This window comes from Branchiostoma lanceolatum, chromosome 3, assembly GCF_035083965.1.
Source record: "Branchiostoma lanceolatum isolate klBraLanc5 chromosome 3, klBraLanc5.hap2, whole genome shotgun sequence".
Taxonomy (NCBI): domain Eukaryota; kingdom Metazoa; phylum Chordata; class Leptocardii; order Amphioxiformes; family Branchiostomatidae; genus Branchiostoma; species Branchiostoma lanceolatum.
Window position 1 is genome coordinate 19,850,101 of NC_089724.1, and position 20,314 is coordinate 19,870,414.

At 39.3% G+C, this 20,314-nt stretch overlaps 1 protein-coding gene across 4 annotated transcripts in view; it reads left to right on the forward strand.

Moving 5' to 3' along the window:
• LOC136430907 (inositol polyphosphate-5-phosphatase A-like) overlaps window positions 1-20,314 on the forward strand; it is a 145,846-nt gene that overhangs the window by 116,529 nt on the left and 9,003 nt on the right. For all 4 annotated transcript variants that reach the window (XM_066421997.1, XM_066421994.1, XM_066421995.1 and 1 more), the window contains exons 5-11: window positions 1,307-1,370; window positions 2,221-2,324; window positions 3,345-3,397; window positions 5,888-6,007; window positions 6,641-6,725; window positions 10,738-10,830; window positions 11,360-11,431. In XM_066421997.1, the coding sequence (XP_066278094.1) occupies window positions 1,307-1,370; window positions 2,221-2,324; window positions 3,345-3,397; window positions 5,888-6,007; window positions 6,641-6,725; window positions 10,738-10,830; window positions 11,360-11,431 (591 nt within the window). The remainder of the gene's footprint in view (window positions 1-1,306; window positions 1,371-2,220; window positions 2,325-3,344; window positions 3,398-5,887; window positions 6,008-6,640; window positions 6,726-10,737; window positions 10,831-11,359; window positions 11,432-20,314) is intronic.

Here is a 20,314-nt window from a genome sequence, read left to right on the forward strand (position 1 = left end):
ATCATTTTCAGTCTTTCAATCAAACAGTCTCAATTTTAAGTGCCTACTGAAATGTTTAACAACATAAGAGTCAATAGGTTTTATGTATGATATGAACATTATAATGTCAGTATATTATTACCAGTGGTAGATATCATTATTACACTTTTGCCTTCAAATTCTGTGTTCTATCAAGGCAAAAGGAATTAAATTCTCAGTTAGATGAAGCTTCATGGACAGGTATTGTATGCTTAAGTATACATACGATTTAAGCTAGCCTTGGACTTAACATTACCTTATAGTAGCAAATCTTGTCTGGATTTGCAGTATTCTGATTTAGTAGTGTTTCTTGCTGGGACAATTTTCCACAATGTTTTATTCAGCTCCCAACTGTGTGACCCAACCACACTTGCCGTTTTTCCTTTGAGCCTCCTGAAGGATAGATGGCAAAATCATAGTCCATGGTACATCAAGGGAGAACTGTGGCCAATTCTGTTAGAAAACTCATTCTAACCACATCTGTGATGGTCTGTACCCAGGTGTCAATCACTTTCCTTGGTCCTTTTGGAGAAAGTGGAGACAGATGTACTTTTCATGTCAAAAAAGTCGATCAAACCGTGGGACTGTAGTTCATAGTGGTGTTACTATGAAGTGGTTATTTCAGCACAGTCAATACACTAAAGGTTCATACTATTATTGCTTGGTAGATGACAAATTTGTCAGCGATATAGTCTGTTAATTGCTCTTGATGGGTATCAGTGTTTCCCCTTAAAAGTTTTTGTTACCAGAGTGGTCACTGTTAACGATGTTACTGTCTGAAGTTGTCCAAGTTGCTTTTCTGTCGGTTTGATGGTAAATCAACAGTTGCAGTGTAAGTTTTCCAAGCTTGCGACTTTTCAGTTATTATAGTTCTACCATGACTACAGTAATGACTTGGAAAACATTGGACAGTATGATGAGACATCCGTCTAGTTGTTCAGAGAATGTCACATGCACTTTTGATAAGAATATAAAGTTATACAGGTATGCATACACCCAGAGCTGCACAGGTACTGCTGATACTCAATATAGACCTGAGTACATGGTTGAAAGTATCAAACCTTTTAAAATGCAAAATCAAAGAAAATATTGTGTAAGCTGGCAAATGCAGTAAGATTGGAAAAAGTTGAAATAGATTTTTTACCAATATTCTCATTAAACCACATTGAATACTTGTGTGTAAGATTTATATCTAATGTCATCCTGAGCATGTCTTTATGATGTTGTTGTTTGCACCAGATCTTCAATAATCTCACAATAGAATTTCCCATCCTCTGTTTTCATGCAGGCACTGGGCAGCTTTTACTTTGTACACGAGTCTATACGAAATGCATCAATATACGATTGGCAAGGTAAGTCATTTCTAACACTTTCTCTTGTTTGCAAAACACCTGCAAGAATATGATGAAAAGAACAAGAAAGTGAGATGATAAAACTTCTGGGAAGTAAATATTTTCTGTAACATTTGGTTTGTCTTTGATTTGAACATTTTTTGGGGGGAAATCGTTAATATCATATATTATGTTTGGTTCTTCTAAATACTGTTCTATTCCCACGGTAGTTTCTTGACATCATACCAGCTGTGTCTTTCACAGATATACACCCAGATGCAGCCTTTGTTTTATAATGATGCATGCTAAATCAAAAGCAGGGAAATTTTTTAGAGATTTTTTGGTGGAAGAAGCTGCATGCTTGGCCCTGTGACCCACCCAAAACAATCCTATTTAAGTTTCTGTGATAAGCTACAAAAGACATGACCTCGCTTGGCTTGCTAATCCACCATAGAAAAATGTATATTCAAAGACATTGTACTATCTTACACCTTATTCCTTTAGTTTCTTTTTTGTGGTACTTTTTGTCCTTTTTTGTATGGTGTGTTTGTCTACTTAGTGATATCAATGTCCTTGGTGATATGTTACAACTGAAAGCAACTATCAAGTTACATGTATGGTTAAAACGTTGGGTAAATAAATTGCCTGAATGGTCTTAGTATAGTAGGGAAATTTTCTTACCTTAGATTTTGCTTAGGAACCATCAAAATTGCAGATGTGTGATAAAATTTATGTCTTATTACTGTCTTGCACACCTTTTATTTTCTTAAGGAGTTTTAAACATTTAAAAAAAAAGGATGTTTGACAGCACATTCAAGTATTTGTACCATAATGATTTGAACTATTGTCTTTTCCTGATCTTTCTCTGCAGCGCGGAAGTTCCGATCTCTCTCAGGACGCGAGGTTTACAAGGGGAACATCAACTCAATTCCCTTCAAGCACAAAGAAAAGTTCCCGCAGGATTTTTTTCCTAACGTAAGTACAAATAGTGTCACACTGAAATTCGGACATCAGAAGGCACTGCCAACAGTTCATGTCAATGAAAATTTTGTCATCCTCTTAGACCCAGGTGTAAAATCATTATGATGCCATAGAATATGGGCAAACTTTGGACTACAAATAGGGTGCCCCAAAATTTGTATTTTTTCAGTGACTAAAGCATGATCGGAGCATGTATTATGTGGTACTGGACAGAGTTATTTTTCAAAACAGCACAAATATACTCACCTTGGATTGGGTCTGCAAATAGCCCATGTATGATATTATAGTATTTCTGGGGTTCAGTTTTGTACTTTTGGTACTTGTGATGTGATATTACAAAGATGATCGGGCTGAGAAAGGGGGATAAAAAAGACATTTCTGGCTGATGTGAAGGATATTATCGATTTGGAGGGGATATCAGGAAGTTTTATGCTCTGAAAATGGTCACAAGTAGTAAGATATCATTTCATCCCGACATCAATGTGCTGTCTTCAGACACATAAAACGTTATGAGTATAATAAAGATGTCGCAATTTGCAGGTTATATTGGTGTTGACAGTGGGGTGAGTAGCGTTAGATAGGCCCCTGTGGTCCAACATGATTCCTGTAGGGAAATCCTGCGGCTTCTGGCAAAACTTCTGTCCACAGTCGTGCTGAGAGGAGCGTGTTGCTCATGCTGAGAAAGTGGACCCAAGCTGAAGCTTCTCATTCACATTCGTGACAAAGCTCACTAGCCCCCCACCTGGCGCATTCATAGCCTCTCTGTCAGTGGTCTTGTACCTATGGCGAACTTTCCCACTGCGATTTATGTCCTCCTCGTGCCACCAACGTGGAGGGCGGCGTATTTCTTCCACGCCTGCCGAGAGATTCCCTCCCCTAGATAATTATCAAAGCGGCACATTGAAAAGGGGTAGCTCTGAATTAAGGCTTGTGTATCCCTCTCAATAGGAGGAAACATTAGTCTCAAATAGAAATCAACAATTAAATATTCTTTTCTCCTTTTTCCCCCAACAGTTTAGATGGTCTAGAAAGGGCTTCCTTCGGACACGTTGGAGCATATGTGATAGGTAAGTCAGCGGCGTGGTAAGGATCACAGATCGTTGCTAACACAAATTTTTAAGGTACTGTAACATTCGCGGTAGGTCAAGGGTCGTCCCCTGCTTTTCTTGGGATTTCGCACACGGTAGGGGACCTTTCTTCCAGAGGTGAACAAGGTGTCAGGACAGCTCCACCATCTGGACAGGCGGACTTGATTTATTCTCCCTTTGAGGCGTGTGTGTTCTCTCGCAGTTCCTTCTTTATTGGCGTATGAAAGGGCATTGTTATCAAGGCAGGGTTTCATTAAATTTGAATCAAGATAGGGTGACGTTAGGCCCAAAAAGAATTGTAAGAATGTGAGAAAGGGCAAAACAGAGATGCAGGGAAAAATTCATTGCAACTGTTTCACAGTTTGATATATATTGGCAAGCTGAACTTTTCAAATCTATAGCGAACTCAGTAGTAGTACATGTTACTACCAGTTTCATCATAGAAAAGATGAAAACGTAACAATAACCAAAGAGAAGACACAGAGAAGTTCACAAAGACTTTTATGTAAAGTCAGTATGATCATTTAAAAGATATGTATTCAAACAAGCGTCCAAAACCAGCTTATACAGAATTGAGTGTGCTACTACAGTACAAACATGCAACACAATCTCTAAAACTTAGATCAGTGGTGTAGAACTGCTGTTCTGACATAATGCTGTGCAGACTTTTGGTTATGAAGTTCATGTTCTCCTTTAAAAACTGTCTCAGACCAGATGGTCAGCCGGACTCTCGGACAGGTTCGGCCCATTACGTCTCCTCCAGGGGGAGGCTTTGTTAGCTACGTAAACAAGATTAGATGCGGACCCTCGTACAATTGGTGTCGCTCCACCACCACAATGCAGTTGTTTAACCCACCACGGTGTCACAACTGGATATCTCGCTGAAACAGATTCTGTCCATTTGCTCTGGACTAAGATGGCTTGTCATTTGAATTAATTTGTATGTTTTATGCTGAATTTGTCGGGCAACGGGCACTGCTACACTTTCAACATGGTCTGAACTCTTAGTTTTAAAAGGATGTACATGTATATAATCAACTAACCCCAGTGTCTGTCTGATATGGAGATTTTTGTTTGCACCATTGTTCGCATCCTTTCCCATATGGTGTGGCTACAGTCAATTTTTCTGCTACGAGACAAAGAGTCTTTGAGTCAACTTCTTGATACAATTACTGTTTCTGTGATTGTATGCGGCGCCACAGAGCGGTCGCTACGGGAGTGGGAATCGAACTAGAGGGAATGCTGCCACGTGTGCAGAAGAATAGCTCCTTCCCAACCCCTGACTTTTGATATTTTTTGAGGAGGTAAAAATGGCCTTGGAGCATGAATGGCTGCAAGAAAATTATGAGGTTGGGCAAAGGGTCGGGAGCTTTTTAAGAGGTAGCCAGTGTACTGGAAAGAAAGGATAGGACTTTTAGATGAGGAAACATGAACTGCACCATTAAGTGGTCTCTGGAATAGTGATCGGAACATTTAGTCGATTGTCTGATATTCATGACTGAATCATAATGAATTTCATTAGATTGCAGAATATGTTATGGAGATGCCAAATAATAGATTTTCGATTAGCACTTGCAATAATTATGGTGTCGCTTCAGAAAGCCAGAAATGTTAATTTCACAATCAAAATTACTCTTAGCACTACCAGTGGATTTAGGCTGTTAAAAAAAACCAAATGGTGCAAGGCTTAGCAATGCAACAAGGGGAAATGGAAATTATATTTTCCGACCATTGGAGCAGCGCCTTACACAGTGTAATTGTGACAATGTCTGTTCTCATATACACATACTTTAGACAGTTTTCTTGCTAAAATATCAATTCTGCAAAGTTCTGTACAAGTTTGGTTTGAACAAAAAATTGATCATGAGAAAAATTTCTTGTTATAAACTATGATGATGATACTTGCACAGATTCAATCTGTATCACATGGCTTTTGTACATGACAGCATTATGGACAATTGTTTATGCCTCAAAAATGCCAACATGCAACCTTACATACCTCTCTGAGCATTGTCGTGCTGTGAGGTCCAAAAGTTTCTTGAAGACAACTATACAGGGCGGGACCTCTGTGCCCTTCTCACACATAAATCTTTCAATTAGAAGCGGTACGTTGTTTGCTCCTACTTTGGTTAATCGCAGCACTGCCAACGTAAGCATAGCCTTTCTAAACCTCTTAAAATGTGTTGTATTTTTTTTAATTCATTGTTTTCGGTGCTGTTGTCTATAATTGATGGTAGCTGTCTTTTAACAAATTTGAAGTTAGGTTAAAGATGTTTTCTGCATTTCATTACATTAGAGACTGACCTAATAAAAGACCTATGACAATACAACTGGAGCAAGAATCTCTTCTTTTGGACTGTCATATACTTTATGAAATGTTCCATTTACATGCCGTGAATTGAGGTAGCCAGAGGTTTAAATAATATTGCTCGCTACTGGTGATAATTTTGTGGTCTTTTTTCTTCACAGCATATTTGACTTAGTGAACATCCACCTATTCCATGACGCTTCCAACCTCATTGCAGTAGAGACTTGGCCATCAGCCTACAGTAATTACAGACATCGAGCATTGGAGCACACTCTCAAAAGGTGGGTAATGTGCTTAGTCTTCCAGGAACACTTCCAGGAACCAGGCTATGGAGAAACAAACTTGATCATGGTAGCTTATTTTCTTCAGTATGTTACTTTGTATTTTTCTATCTACATGGAGGTATACAATTAGTGTCATCGTAGCCTGTTTACTTCCAGGCTCTACCTTCACCATACATCTACCTTCACCATACCATGTAGAGCCTGGAACTAAACAGTCAGGATGACACTCAGGCTAGTATACAATGTACATGTACCTGGTACTGCAATCCGCTATCAAATTGTGGTTCCAGAGCAAAATTTGACTGAGACTATTTGGTTGAAGTGCGCTTTCAAAGTCAGAGTTGGCTAACCATGTAGCAGTTAATTGTTATGATCTTATTCAAATGATGTGACAGAACTACTTGTTAAATGACAGGTTACAGAATAAAATGGAAATGAAGATCAACATCGATTCACATTCAAGATGTTATCACTGATGATTTCTGTCATGTCCAACACAACTTTGTACCAATGTCATGATCTAAGAATAACATTATTTTTCAGGGGTCATACTCCATAATACTGAAATGGATGTTAGAGTTCTGTATAGGATCAAATATCTGATGTTGACTTTTACTATTTTCTCCACAGAATTAGTGAAGACAAGCATGAGAAGGTTCCTCATTTCATCTTTGGTGATTTCAACTTCAGATTGGACACGCAAAGTGTGGTAAAGGTGAGGAACAGTCTATATTAAGCCATGGCCCTCCTTTAAAGTGATGCTATTAATAATACTGTTTAATAAACACTTAACCAGAACTGATGATAAACAACATTCAATACAGTAGGAACAACAGTGGGTTTTTAGTTATGCCATCATTATTTCCTCCACACTTTTTTCTCTCAGCGCATTTGTCAGCCAGGGAGAAGTTTCAATACATGATGACTGAGCATTTAGAAGATTTTGTTTTGTTCTTAAAATGCTCATTCTGCATATTAATCAACAGTTAAGTTAGCATAACAGTCTTCTTGGGTTTTAGATATGATTCATTATGAGCAGTTAATTTTGTAGCACAGCTGACGTTATGCAGGATGATATTGCTATATAGTAGAGCCACCAGATATGTGGAGTGATTGAAAATTTGTGACAAACTGCATGTAACTGATGCCAAGGAGTACTTGTGATATAGAGGTACAATTAGTGTGTTACCACAATGCCTCTCTATGATGGGTTAGGGGAAGCTGTAGCGATCAGTCATGTTCCATCAGAATAATAAAACTGGTGGTTTGTAAAATGCCAGAACGAATTGAAATAAGGTTTTATGGACTTGGTTATGATGCAGATTTATATGGCAATGAACTAATGGCTGAAAATGACTGCTAATAATTGAAATCTGAAACGAGATTTTGAGATTGGCATCCTGATGAAACCATGAGGAATATTGACACCTATAAAGTTTTGAGAAGTAGTATATACGGGTTGTACAAATGTGCCTGTTCCAAGTCAGTACTGTATTGCAGCATCTATATTGATACGTGTACCTCCTCATGCAAGTGCTGTTGTTTTATTGGCTTGAATTAGAAAGTTTAACATAACACTCTGAAAAGAGAACCAAAGAGTGACAAAGAGTGAATGTCATAGAGTGTATGATTCGGAATTGTTAGGGTAACTTTATGTGGATTCAAGGAAGTCATTTACAATCATTCATCGTATTTCGTCTTACTGGTTGACGGTGCATGACCCATGCCCCATCCCCACCAGTCCATCACCACTTGATATTATTTGCACTTGAACTCTTAAATTACAAGTGGGTATCAGCCGTTTCTGCCACTTGGCTGGCCAATGAAGATTGTATTAAGTCGTGCACCATCTCCAATGCAGATAAATCTCTACGCGGCATCGAACCAAAAATCAATGGGCACCCGGCCATGCAGGGGCCAGATCGCGACGGGGAACACGGACGGGCCCGTTTTTCACACAGATCAAATGAGTACTGATGATGGATTGAGGTGCCATTGATGAAATTTTCTCTTGTCCACCCTTTTATTTCCTCCTCCCTACATCCCCGTGTCCATCTGCAGACATAAATCAGAGTGTAAGCAAATAATCAGGGAAAACACATTGGCCCCTCGATAACATGTGATGGTCAGTGTAGCACCCGGCAGGAAGGTCAGGTCTCCGGAAAATTAATCCCCCAGAAAGTTCACCATCTAATTCCTCAAATTGGATTAGGTTGCAAAGATTGCGATCGATAAGACGGAGGCAATTTGGCATTCATTGTGGGGCCCTTACAGCGGCAACAAGGTGCCGGCAAGTAATTTTTGCCAAGGAGGGAAACTTATCGGAAGGCCTGTGATTAAACGATATAGAACAGACTAGGAAAAGAGCAAGCCGGGTCATTGTGAAAATATTACATGCAAAAATAGGTGAAGTAATTCGGCTAAGTGAAAAGGGGATGGCCTTTCTCCGATTGGACAGAGCAAGTCGAAATATTTTTCACAGGGAAAGTTCATGATAGCCAAGGGCCAGATAATCAAATGGCGGGCTCTTATTGCGGGGAAATTATCGCTTCTGGGGAAGATTACATGTCAGGCGATTGAAATCAATTGCAAGCTGACTTTTATTGCAATCATTGATGTTATTTGGCTTTGTCCAGTGTGCTGTAGGGTCACCCTGGCGGGGCAATAACTCAATTAGTCAGTGCACCAACCACACACAGGTTACAGCCAGGTCCTGATTGAAGCTTCTGGCCTTTCCTGAAAGCAAAAATCAAATTTTCCTCCACAAATCATGCCATCTAAAAATGCCATAAGCTCTTATGACAATAGCATTTGACCCAAGGGTTGTGTCCATATTCAATTTTGGATGTTTCATGAATACTGTCATTTTGGGTTTCCTTTACTGTACCCAGCAAAGGTCCATGAAAGGCCACGCCTGTTTATAGAAAACTTTGAAAAGTTATGGCTGTCCAAAAAGTCACCTATAAATATACTAAATTGAACAGTGAACAAAGTTCTTTTGTTTCTTGCCAGTACTACACTCTTATGACATCTTTTTTTGTAGCATGTTGTTTTCTTGCTGAAAATATCAGTTGCGCATACACATGTACAGTCATCATTGACAATATTTGTCTTGCTCCTTTTCTCTTCTTTGAAGTATGATGAAATGTAATATTGTGCATAAGAATATGTGCAGATGTCAGATTATGTTGTGCTAATAATAATCAAAGCCCTTATCAATGACATTGTACAGTAACTGATTTTAGGTTGTAGAACACCTCTACTGATCATCATGGTTATATGGTTATGTTTGAGGAAACAACAAAAAAGTCATCGGTGACCAGTATTTTATGTATCAATCGTATTGACCTACCTAAGAAATGACATCATTTGTAGCTGTATTTCTACAGTAGAAAGGTACACCACAGAAATGTGATAAACTAAAAGGTATATTCCCTGCATGATCAGTGCCTTGCTACCTTCGTGGTGTTGAACCAAGTTTACCAATGGCCAAACCCTGCAACCTTCAATTGATGCGCCGTGATTACCATCATGAGTGATCGAAATAAACTGTAATGCACTGTATGTATTGGCTGGAGAATGCATCCTGGCAAAACCAATCCATTTTCCCCACAGCTTAATAGATTTATTAATTTGTCTTAAGAGCCTTTTACACTTGATTTTCCTAATGCAGATGGAGCAGCGATGCCCTGATTTGAAACTTTGATTCCCTATTACAGATCACTTAACATGTGACGTTCGCTGGGAAATTCCATCAACGTGCAAATGAGTAGTTTTAGAAGTGAGACTCCACAAGGTGATCGGAAATCACGGCACGTGAAGAAACAATATGTAATGGCGCTCGATACGCCGCAGCGAGCAATCAAGTGTTATTTGTTGGTCTTGGGAGAGTGGGAAAATGAAGGGATCTATCAAGGCGGCAGGAATTGTTAGATTTGACCGTCAATTTTACTGCCAGGCTCGTTTGTCAAACAATGAAAAACGTAGACCATGCAGAAAAGTGTGGGAGTCTGGGGAGAAGTCGGCGTATTATCTGTCAATAATCCCTGAAGAGTGAACCTCAACATTAACACATCTTAACAGAGCAGCTTAGTTTGCGTTCTTATGACACTGGATGTTATCAAGACCTGAATACAGTACTAGTATTTTTTGCTTGATGCTATCTACGCATAGACACAGGGCCGATGCTTTTAATTGAAAGAGCTACAGTTCAGATGGAGAATAAACCCTGGCCTGAGATAGATGGCAATTTGTTAATATAGCTCTTATTGAGGCGCCTACAGGTCAAAAGAATGTTTTCTTACAGTGATCAGTTGATTTGTACAAACAGAAAATAGCATAGACTCCATACAATTCAGTCTGCCACCTTTCACTCACTAAACCCTCTGTAAAATTCCTAAACAGATTTGTAAGATTATTCCTGGCATCTGGGTACACATTACATTAAGTTGTAAATTATGGGTTGTGATACCATACTCTATGATAGTGGGCAGAAATATTGTCTGTGCCTGTCCACTATTTTTGGGACGGGTAAATATATATAGGATATCGAAAGGATTTGGAAAATAATTTTTTAACATTTTAAGCATGCACTTTTCAATCTCACAATTATTATGAATCAGTCAACTAGATTTTTTTTTTTTAATTATCGTTTCCTTACAACTTTTAATGCTTGAAACATCGACTGATACTGTAAGTTGTAATATAATTGTATATTCCAAACACAGTCTCTGTGTGCAACCGCAAAGGAAGAGAGGATCGGTAATGATGGCCAAATCAAGAGACTGGTGTACAAGGAAGAAGGCAGCGAGAATGGAAAGGTGATAATGTAACATTATGCATCTGTTATATATTGTGTAATTAACATCGGGCTGTTTGAATGTGAAAAGACACAGGGAATTTCCGGAAATCTAATTGACTTCACAACGAAACTCAATATCTTTTTAACTGTAAATGTTTACTAAGTGACATTCAGTAACAAGCTTAACTACAAAGATTAAAAGTTAATTAGATTTTTCAAATTCCCAGTGACTTTCCATGTCTAAAGTGACCAGTGTTAATTGGTTTGTGTGTTTTACATATTAAGCAAAGTCGTGCTGGCAAATTGAATGTAAAACTGAGGAATGTCTAGCAAACTCTAGTAAATAATGTCTGATTTACTACCTTAAAGGTACTTACTTTTTTCTGTGAAGTCTGCAAAGAAGTCAGTGTTGTACAAAAGGGATGCAAAGATCTACACTCTCTGACTGAAGAGTGTAGTCACTCTTATAACATGTGCCATGTGTTTGCAACATTGCTGTGAAACCTGGTTGATTTTTCTTGTAATTTTTTGTTTGTTTAATTGCACAGGTGGTGCTGACACTGGAGAAGAAGGTGTTTGACCACTTCAACCAGGAGGTCTTTATCAATGACTTTAAATGGGTAGGTGTCATCTTGTACATCATTTTTTGCACTTTTATGTCTTATTTCTTTAATAAATTCAGACAAGGAAATCAAACAATATCAAAAGACTAAATGTCTTCACTCTATCCTTAAGGTCCTTTACTATTTTGTCATTGCTTCAAGTCACTGTGGTTATCTTGAGATAACCACAGTGACTTGAAGCTGTTTAGCCCAATAAAGTCTGGAATATAAACATTATTTTGTTCCTTCCAAGTTGAAGTAGTATTGCTTTCATATACAATCAGTTTTTATATCTACCATTTCAAAATGAAGGAATTCAATATCAAATTACACGTGTAACGTTACCTGAAAACCGTACCTATTTCCATGCATCTTTGCTCCATCGCCACATCCTTCAATATTCTGATAATGCTACCGATGTAATGGACCTCTACTCAATATTTTGGCCTTCTTTCAACATAAAAAGTACATCTGTCTCCACTTTCTGTAAAGAAACAGGCAGGGTGAGTGTCTTTTACACACAGAACACCACAGATGTGGTTAGAATGAGTTTTTCTAACAGAATTGGCCACAGTTCTCCCTTGATGTACCATGGACTATGATTCTGCCATCTATCCTTCAGGAGGCTCAAAGGGTGGAAGGTTTTATCCCTGGCAGATGGTGGAAAAGTGAAAGTTCAGACTCGTTAATTTGTGATGAAAGTAGAGGTGTTAACACGATTGGTTCCAGGGATATTCCCCTCTTTTTGTCTTGTGGTGACAGTATGTATAAGAAACCTTCACTCATTGCGAAAAGTGGTATCGGGTGCCTTGTACTACATGGTTTTCATAACATACCACTTGCTTGGAGAGCCATGTCACATGGACAGTGTGTTGGACACTACTTATATAATTGCTCAGATGTGGGAGGAAGTATTTGAGTTTCAATATCATGCTCTTTACACCAGTCAATAAGAGCAATCTGTGCTAGGTTTGGGTCAAAATTTGACTTTCAGAATCTATCAACCAACTAACCTATTAGGTAGTGGGATAGTCTGTTTTTCATCGTAGCTGACAGTGTTGTGATCCATCCACTGTCTTGGTCTTTCAACCACGGCACATCCGATCCCTGGGCAATGCACCCTGTGCTCTGACAGTTAAAACCTCAGCTTCTGGTGGAAAGTTTTGCACATATGGTGTACCAGTTCCATAATGTGCAGTTTCCTCCCCATCATAATGCCCATCAGTTCATCGGTGGCATTCATCTTCATTGTTACCTCGTCACAGCTTCTTATGCTCTGTCTGGAACAAATTCAATTAGTGAAACTTTCTTGAACTTGCTTCTTAGTAATGGACAGATGGTGAAACAAGGCACCAACCAAAAGCTTCCAGATGCTTTCCTGCCATGCTTTCAGCAAAGCTGTTTTACTGGAAAAGAAAACTTCTTGAGACTGATTACTTCCTTTGGTCAGAAGTCGCTCTTCTCTTCTTGGTTAAAGATTATGATAGTGTGGTGAATTACCAGATATCATTTAAGTGCAGTCTAATGCTGTAAGTAGTGTTCAAATAAAAGCAGCAACTTTGTCATCATTTGATAATCATTTCCTTCTATACCTGTACCCGAACGATTTGATTTCATTCCTGGTTCCGGAGGTACCGCTTGCAGAGCCCTATACTGGGCTAAACATGAGTGGACATAAATCTCAATTAGATCTTCATTATCAACGGGTGGCCAAAGCGGAACCAATCATGGTACAAAACTTGGTGTTGACTCATGCTGGGCCGTAATACATATCCCAAACCTGCCTCCATCCTGGACAATGGTGGAGCCATCAGTCATGAGTATGATTGTTATACAATGTAGGATCTTTGAAGGACAGAAGAGGCTATGTACTGGAGTTGACCGTCAAGAGAGTCTTGCTTTTGTACCAGTGTCAAGCGTTTAGATTTATGTTTGCTCTATGTGATTCTAGAGCCAAAAGAGTTTATCTCAGACCACATGCGAGACATACAGCAAGCATTATTCAACAGATATTTGGGTAAAGTTTGAATACCTTTGTAAATATTGTTGAAAGTGCTTACCCTTATACATAGCCAATATGTCCCTAATTGTGTTTACAATTTCTTAATGCTCCTTAGCTCCTTGTATGACAGGAAAAAGTACTTCTTTGTATCTTATGTATGTTAAATGCATTTTCAGGTATAAGCTTTTAAACACTTTGTTGCCAGTGCAAGGCAAATTGCATTCACCATGCACTTAATGTGCCAATGACAGAGATGACATTTTAATGTGCAATCGTCCTTATTTTTTTGCACATAGACTACAAATCGAATCAGGTATACCAGACAGTGTGTTACTTGTTGGTATCCTGTAGCCCACATGGTCCCTATTGAGTCTTAGTGTAACCCAAAAAATGTGTATGTAACCTTGGAGATGGTGTATGTTTTGAGACCCATGAAGATTACCTGATTAGACTAAATTGGCAATTAAAGCTTTGCAAGGTCTATCTATAGGCAGGCGGTATAAAACGTTGGCAGTGTTCCTGCATCCTTAAGAAACTGAAAAGAATACATTTCTTTACTGAGTCTGGGAAGATGTGCTGCAGTTCTGCCACTAGGGATCCTCGTTTTGTAACACCCAGTTTTCATGGCTGAAGAGATAGTCCTGTAAGGTATCAGTTCACAGTGTAAACAGATGACAGACATTGTAAAAACGTCTACAGAAATTACTGCTTTAAGATTACTTTGATTACTTAGGAATAGTCTTGTATGATACGATAAGACATAGTGTAATTTTTCAATCATCAGTGCAGTATACCTGGTACCTAATAATGATCAAATTTATCGATTATGACGTTGGATCTGGATCTAATGAGTTGCTATTACTTGAAAATAATTCATGTGAAAATTTGCCCTTGTTACTGATTATGCATTGATTGAACAGTTACATTGGCATCGATTTCAATGTGATGTGTTTTCCCAGAGTAGCTGTAAAGTTGAAGGACATATACAGTTATTGTGGTAAAGATGGAGGAATTCACCAGGGATGCTGGGACTCACATGACAATGACAATGTCAATCCAGCAAACACAGTATGCCCTTTAAGCAAGTGAAACTCACATGAGTACAGACTACTTAATGTGCTATATACATGTCAGCTATATATTATAAGGCAGTGAACCTGGTAGCAATGATGCAAAAGAAGCTGCATATGTCTTTCTTATAGTCCAACATGGGAATGTCATGCACTATGAAGATAAAGCAGCTGAATGACCCCAAAAGCCCTAAACCTCTTCTGCAATAGAATTGTTTTTAAGTAGCTATCCTGTTTAAGTATTCAACCGAATGCTCAGCTATGAATACGGCGATCATATGATCGTACTTAGCAAGTCCATCCAACAACCCCTAACTCAAATTCACTCATAACAACAAGACAGACATCTTCAGTGCATCTCTAGATTAAAAGAACCATTGCTTGCATGTATCAAGGAGGTTCCCTGTCTAGCTTTAGTGTCACATCCATTCGCATTTTTTCCTGCCTGAGCATAGAAACCATTCCACCCTTACCCCACACATCGGTGGGATGGGTTTCAATCTTACTGTCAAATTCAGGATCACGTAGGCTACAAGGACACCCAATCAAGCACCTCCCCACAGGGAGCCGCCATCTCAATTATACCAAATAGCCTGCCGAAACATAATGCCAACTTCACCAGTTTTTATGGCACTTCTCCCAACCATAATAATCAGGGAGATTAGATGTATTAAACATTTCTAGCCTGCTTTCATTGTGTTCAACCTGTTACATTTTATAATTGGATATTTCACATTCTTTCCAGCCATATTGCACTTGGCTTTATTAGATCTATCCCAATTTATAAGAAAGTTATTTGAAACCAATAGTCTTGTAAAATTAAAGTGCAACCATTGAAAAATGTGGGAAAACAAAAATCATATTTTCACATTACTTTGAAAAAACACAAAGAGTTAGCTATTCTGGGCAATGTATTATTCTTTTTGCACAAAGGAGAGATGTTCATAGAATGTACTTCTACTGTTGTTTTCACTATAACCAACCGAGGTACCAAGATACTGAATTTGGATGTCAAATTACATTTGAAAATACCTCAAATGAACGATAAATGTCAAAGACATCCCAGCATGTGCTGTGTTTCAAGTCCTATCAGTTACAAAACAAAGCAATAGCAAAACGGCAGAGGAAAAAGTAGCCAGGGTCAAAGAACAGGGAACAAACATTTTATCAACTCAATGAGGTTATAACCTCCATGGTCAACTTGGAGGTGACATTCATGAACCTGTTAAAACAGGCATGGAATACAGGGTCATCACTGTTTGATTAAAATTGCTCCCCCTGCCCTTGCTCTCTAAACTTGGTCCAAATTTGATGGTCCATTACACCTGACCCCTCCCCTGGGCCTGAGTCTGAAACTCTCCCTGTGGTCATTTCCTGTCCAGTTTATTCATTACCTTTGATGACCAGCAGCCTATCCTAAAACAAATAAGTGTGCCCTGTGATTAGTTTTATTATTTTCTCTCAACTTGGCCTGCAGTTGACCAACCCATGAGTGCCATGACCTCCTTGGGGCCCAGTATGAATCCCTGTGGAACCCTTGTCAGTCATCACTGCTTGCAGTATTCATTAGCTGACCCACATACTGACCATCCCAGCTAAATGAGCTCTCTAAGATGAAGACCACAGAAATTGATATGGCATTCATAGAGAGATAGGATTATCTCAAAATTAGCAAGTTTGAATTAGAATAGACCTGATCTCTATTGCAAACATGCTAATTGGAAATGATCCTAGTTTTTTTTTAGTTATTCATGCAGCATGAGCATTCCTTGAAGAGCTAGAATTGCCATTTGATCAATATAGTGGTTTTTCCATTCCGTAAACCCTGTGTCATTTTCTAATTATGCATTTTCTATTTTTGCATATGGCTATCACTAGAACATGCAGGTTGCAAATCACAACACTTGTGTGCAAAAGGCTATTTAAAGGAGACTAGTGTTTTGAAAATAAAAAGAATGTTTGTATGCTTGAAGTAACATGCTTAATATGATGCCTAAGGTAGAATTTTCTGTGTCAAACTTCTGCTCTTAATCACTTGTTTCTTACATTTTTAACTGTCACAAGAATATACACAAGATGTTTTATAAATATTGGTGAGGATTTGTGAACAGTTATGTTAGGAACCAGCTTGAACAAATTCAAGTTGCTTTAACCTCCAGTAGGTTTAAATCATTCAGATTTGTGGCAGACATTTATATCATTGCAAAACCTGCATTGGTGCACAATGGAGCTATGCCTTGAGCTATGTAATAAAAAGAAAGCATCATTTGAAACTTTGTTTCTGTTCAATATATCATTTCAGTGCACTTAAAATACTTTTCTGTGGTAATGGAATTCATTCAAGTGACAATGATTCCATATATTACCTGCAACACAAATGGCTGAAAGCAATAATGCCCCGTCTTCCGATTTAATCAAGTACGTTTGGTTCCATTTCATCTATTAACCTTGTAATTGAAATTGTCAAAGCTTGTTTCAGACTGTCATTGACGTGAAACCGACAAGGTGTCCATTTACAGCATGGTGCTTTTCACATATCAAAGTAGTGACACACCCGAAGGCTGTGGGAGTTGAAATCTTTTATTGAATATACAGCATCTATGCTGTCTTCTGCAGTGTTGAAATAATCTACGCCTACTACCATTGTTCTCAATGAGTGGTGGAATCGACCAATCACAGCAACAGAACCGTCAGCGCCAAAAATGCCAGGGGAATGGGTTTCCGGCGATACAGCTAATACGATAATGGATGGGCCACCTACGGGCAGATCACTCGCAATGATATCTTCCAATAATCCAGCTCAATTAAGTGCGGAATTGGGAAAAAGTTTTCCCGCGCCAGGAGCACAAGTCCTGATTACCCGGCAGCCATCAAATCTGTCAAAACAAGACGAGTAATCATAGCCTTGTGTTAGCTTTCTGACCCCCACGATACCATATATTAGGGAGAGTAGGGCTTTGATCAATTCGCGCTTCACACCAAGAATATGTTATAAAAGTGGAGATTACAAGTGCCGTATTGAACAGTCCTGGGGAATGACAGGTCACAGTGAAATATGGCGACGTGACGCCACACCTAAGACCTCACAAAAAACAAGTAATGAAAAAGTAGATTACATCAATGGAAAGGCTCAGTTTAATAGAAATACATCCTGATTCTTGTACAAATGAAATGAAAAGGCAGTTGGAATTAATCAGGCCACAGGGCTGGGACTTAATGAATTTGGTCGCAACAAGATGTAAGCATGTTGTAATAGGCTGAAACAAACAGCCTTTCTTCAGTCGAATTACTCGATAACGGAGCAGCCGACCAGGCTCGATAAAGGACCGACTGACCAGGGTTGCCACACAGATGTGTTGCTGTTAGACTGAGTGCATTTGATTGTTAGTGCCTATGGAAGGAGCAAGTTCAATGGCTTCATGTCTATAACATCATATGATTCGCCTCCGGCTTCTTTTTCTTTTGAAAATATGGACAGTTTCAGCACAGCCTGTATTTAATGAAACAGAAAAAAGTAGATAAATCTTGCAGGGACTAATAGTGCTAGAGTGTTATCTACATGATTGTTTGAAGTCTATGATAGATTTGTGAAGTCTAACCGCAGGTTTTGTGACTACAGCATGGAACAAAATCCAAGCTAGTTATATCCATGTCCCCACATTGCACCTTATAGCAATGTCTTAATGCAAGCATAGATGAATGTTGTAGCAAGTCCTGGGTTTCCAAAGGGCATACTCTTATAATACGTCTTCAAGGAAGGAGCTTTCTGCATAACTGGTTAAAGATTAAGTGTCAGGGAGGTGGGAGCCACTGTAACGTTTGTTAATCTTTCCAATTTAAGTGCAGATTCAGAGACTAAAGTTTCCTGCATGCCTGGTCTACAGGTCAAACAGAGGCGGGTGCCTCTGGTGGCTCAGTGCAGATTGTCCCCTGGCCCTGGGGACTCTGCTGCATAAGAGCTTTAAAATTGAGTTCGTGGGGTCAGCACAGGCCGAATTCTGTGCCATGTCTGCTAGTTGTGAAGCATCTGTGCAGACATCCTGATGGACTTTAGGGAGTGATCGCCATTGGTAGGGCTCATTTTGGATGCATTATGATGGAAGTTCAATGGTGTCCCCATCATCAAAACATCTTCCATATGCCTGAAGTCAATTGGGGTGGACAGGAGAAAAAGTGAACTTTGGAGGGAAAAGGCAAATTTGTGACTTATCTGCACAAAAGGTTAAAGCATTCTTAACCTGGTGTCAGCACCAGAAAATTGTGTGACTGATGAGGCAAATTTGCTAGTATGATCCATTTTCTCTTGAGGACAATAAGGATTTAAAAAGTGAAATGGGGTGATTTTTCCATAAAGAATAGGTTTAGCTTTGGGAAAAGCCACAACAGTTGTAATGGAAGAGTCAAAGTATAAGATATTGTAAGATGATTTAGTGAATAAACATGTCACTTTCCAAGTTCAAGTAAGTCTGCCCTCTTGATATCTATCAAATCATTTTGAAATGTCAAGGACATTATGTTGGAATCCCTAGAATTTTTGTCGCTGGATGTACAATTAAGTATCAAAGTCATTTGAACTTGATGTGTTCACTTCTTTCATACCATTATGTAGTTACAAGTTTAAAGCTCATGTCCAGTAGGATAAAGCGCGAGCGCCAATATGAGAACATTCAAGGGGGTCTGGTTTTCTAGTAGATGCACAAAATGGCCACAACTTTGTGTCAAAATGTATCATAAAGGTTAAAGTCCAAGAGCACTCGTGGAGCTTTTTCAACATAAATGAAATATCTCATACCTAACTTATGAAAATTTCTAGAAAGGAAAAAGTTGCAGGTTAAAAATTAATCTTGCTGGTTGGGCTTTGTAAACTTCATTCCATGATGGAACCCTTCTGTCCCATAACTGGCACACTTCCAACAGGGGAATATGTGGTGAGAGCAGTTTGGGTGACACAGTCCCTCCCTCCTCAATCCCACCCATGCCCAGGGGTTACTCCATGTCATTCTCATCAATTTTCACAGCCTAGTCCCTTCCCCAGGGAACACCACCTTCCACCCCTGCTCTACTCTGCATGGTGACCCACCGACTCCATCTTAAAGCTCTTACTGCGGGGAAGTCCCAGAAGGCCCTAGGCCAATCTATCGGATAGCCATGAGAGCTTTTCTCACCCTGACCTGCACAATTGAGAGCTATGAAGGAAAGAACTCTTGGCTATGGAGCTAGCTGGTGATAGCCAAAGTTCTTGACTTCTATTGGGAAGGCTTTGCCAATCTATGGGATTGCCATGAGCTCCCCCCACCCCATCTGACCTACCTAATGGCAATTCTAAATGCTGAGGAGATTAAAGTACACACTTTCAAACTTCGCTTCGATCCGAATGTTGCTGTCGGGTAGTGTGGCGAAATAGGTTGTTTTGGGGCCAACTGTTTCACTTAAGGCAATGTGTCAGGAACAGTGTCCTCTGAAGTGTTCATTTTTATTGATACGTATGTGTAAGTCCATCAATACAATCATAGAAGTAGTAGCTAGTTTGCTATCAGCATGAAACGCTGGAAAACTAACTTTGTGACTGACTTAGCTGGGCAGAGTTGTGGTAGAGGAAGGTCCTTGAAATTTGAAAATCGATTCTTGGATGTCTGGTCGAAGGCATTCCTGCTAAGTTTATCAATTAGGATCGGGATCGGCGCAGGTTCGAATCCCGGGAGCGGCGTACTCACGCCCTTTACAGTGGTTCCCACACCGGCCCTGTGAGTAACGGCAAAGAGTGCCACACAGGGATGTCACACTCTGAGACTCGGAACGAGTCTAAAAATAAAAGGGGGAGTAGTGTAA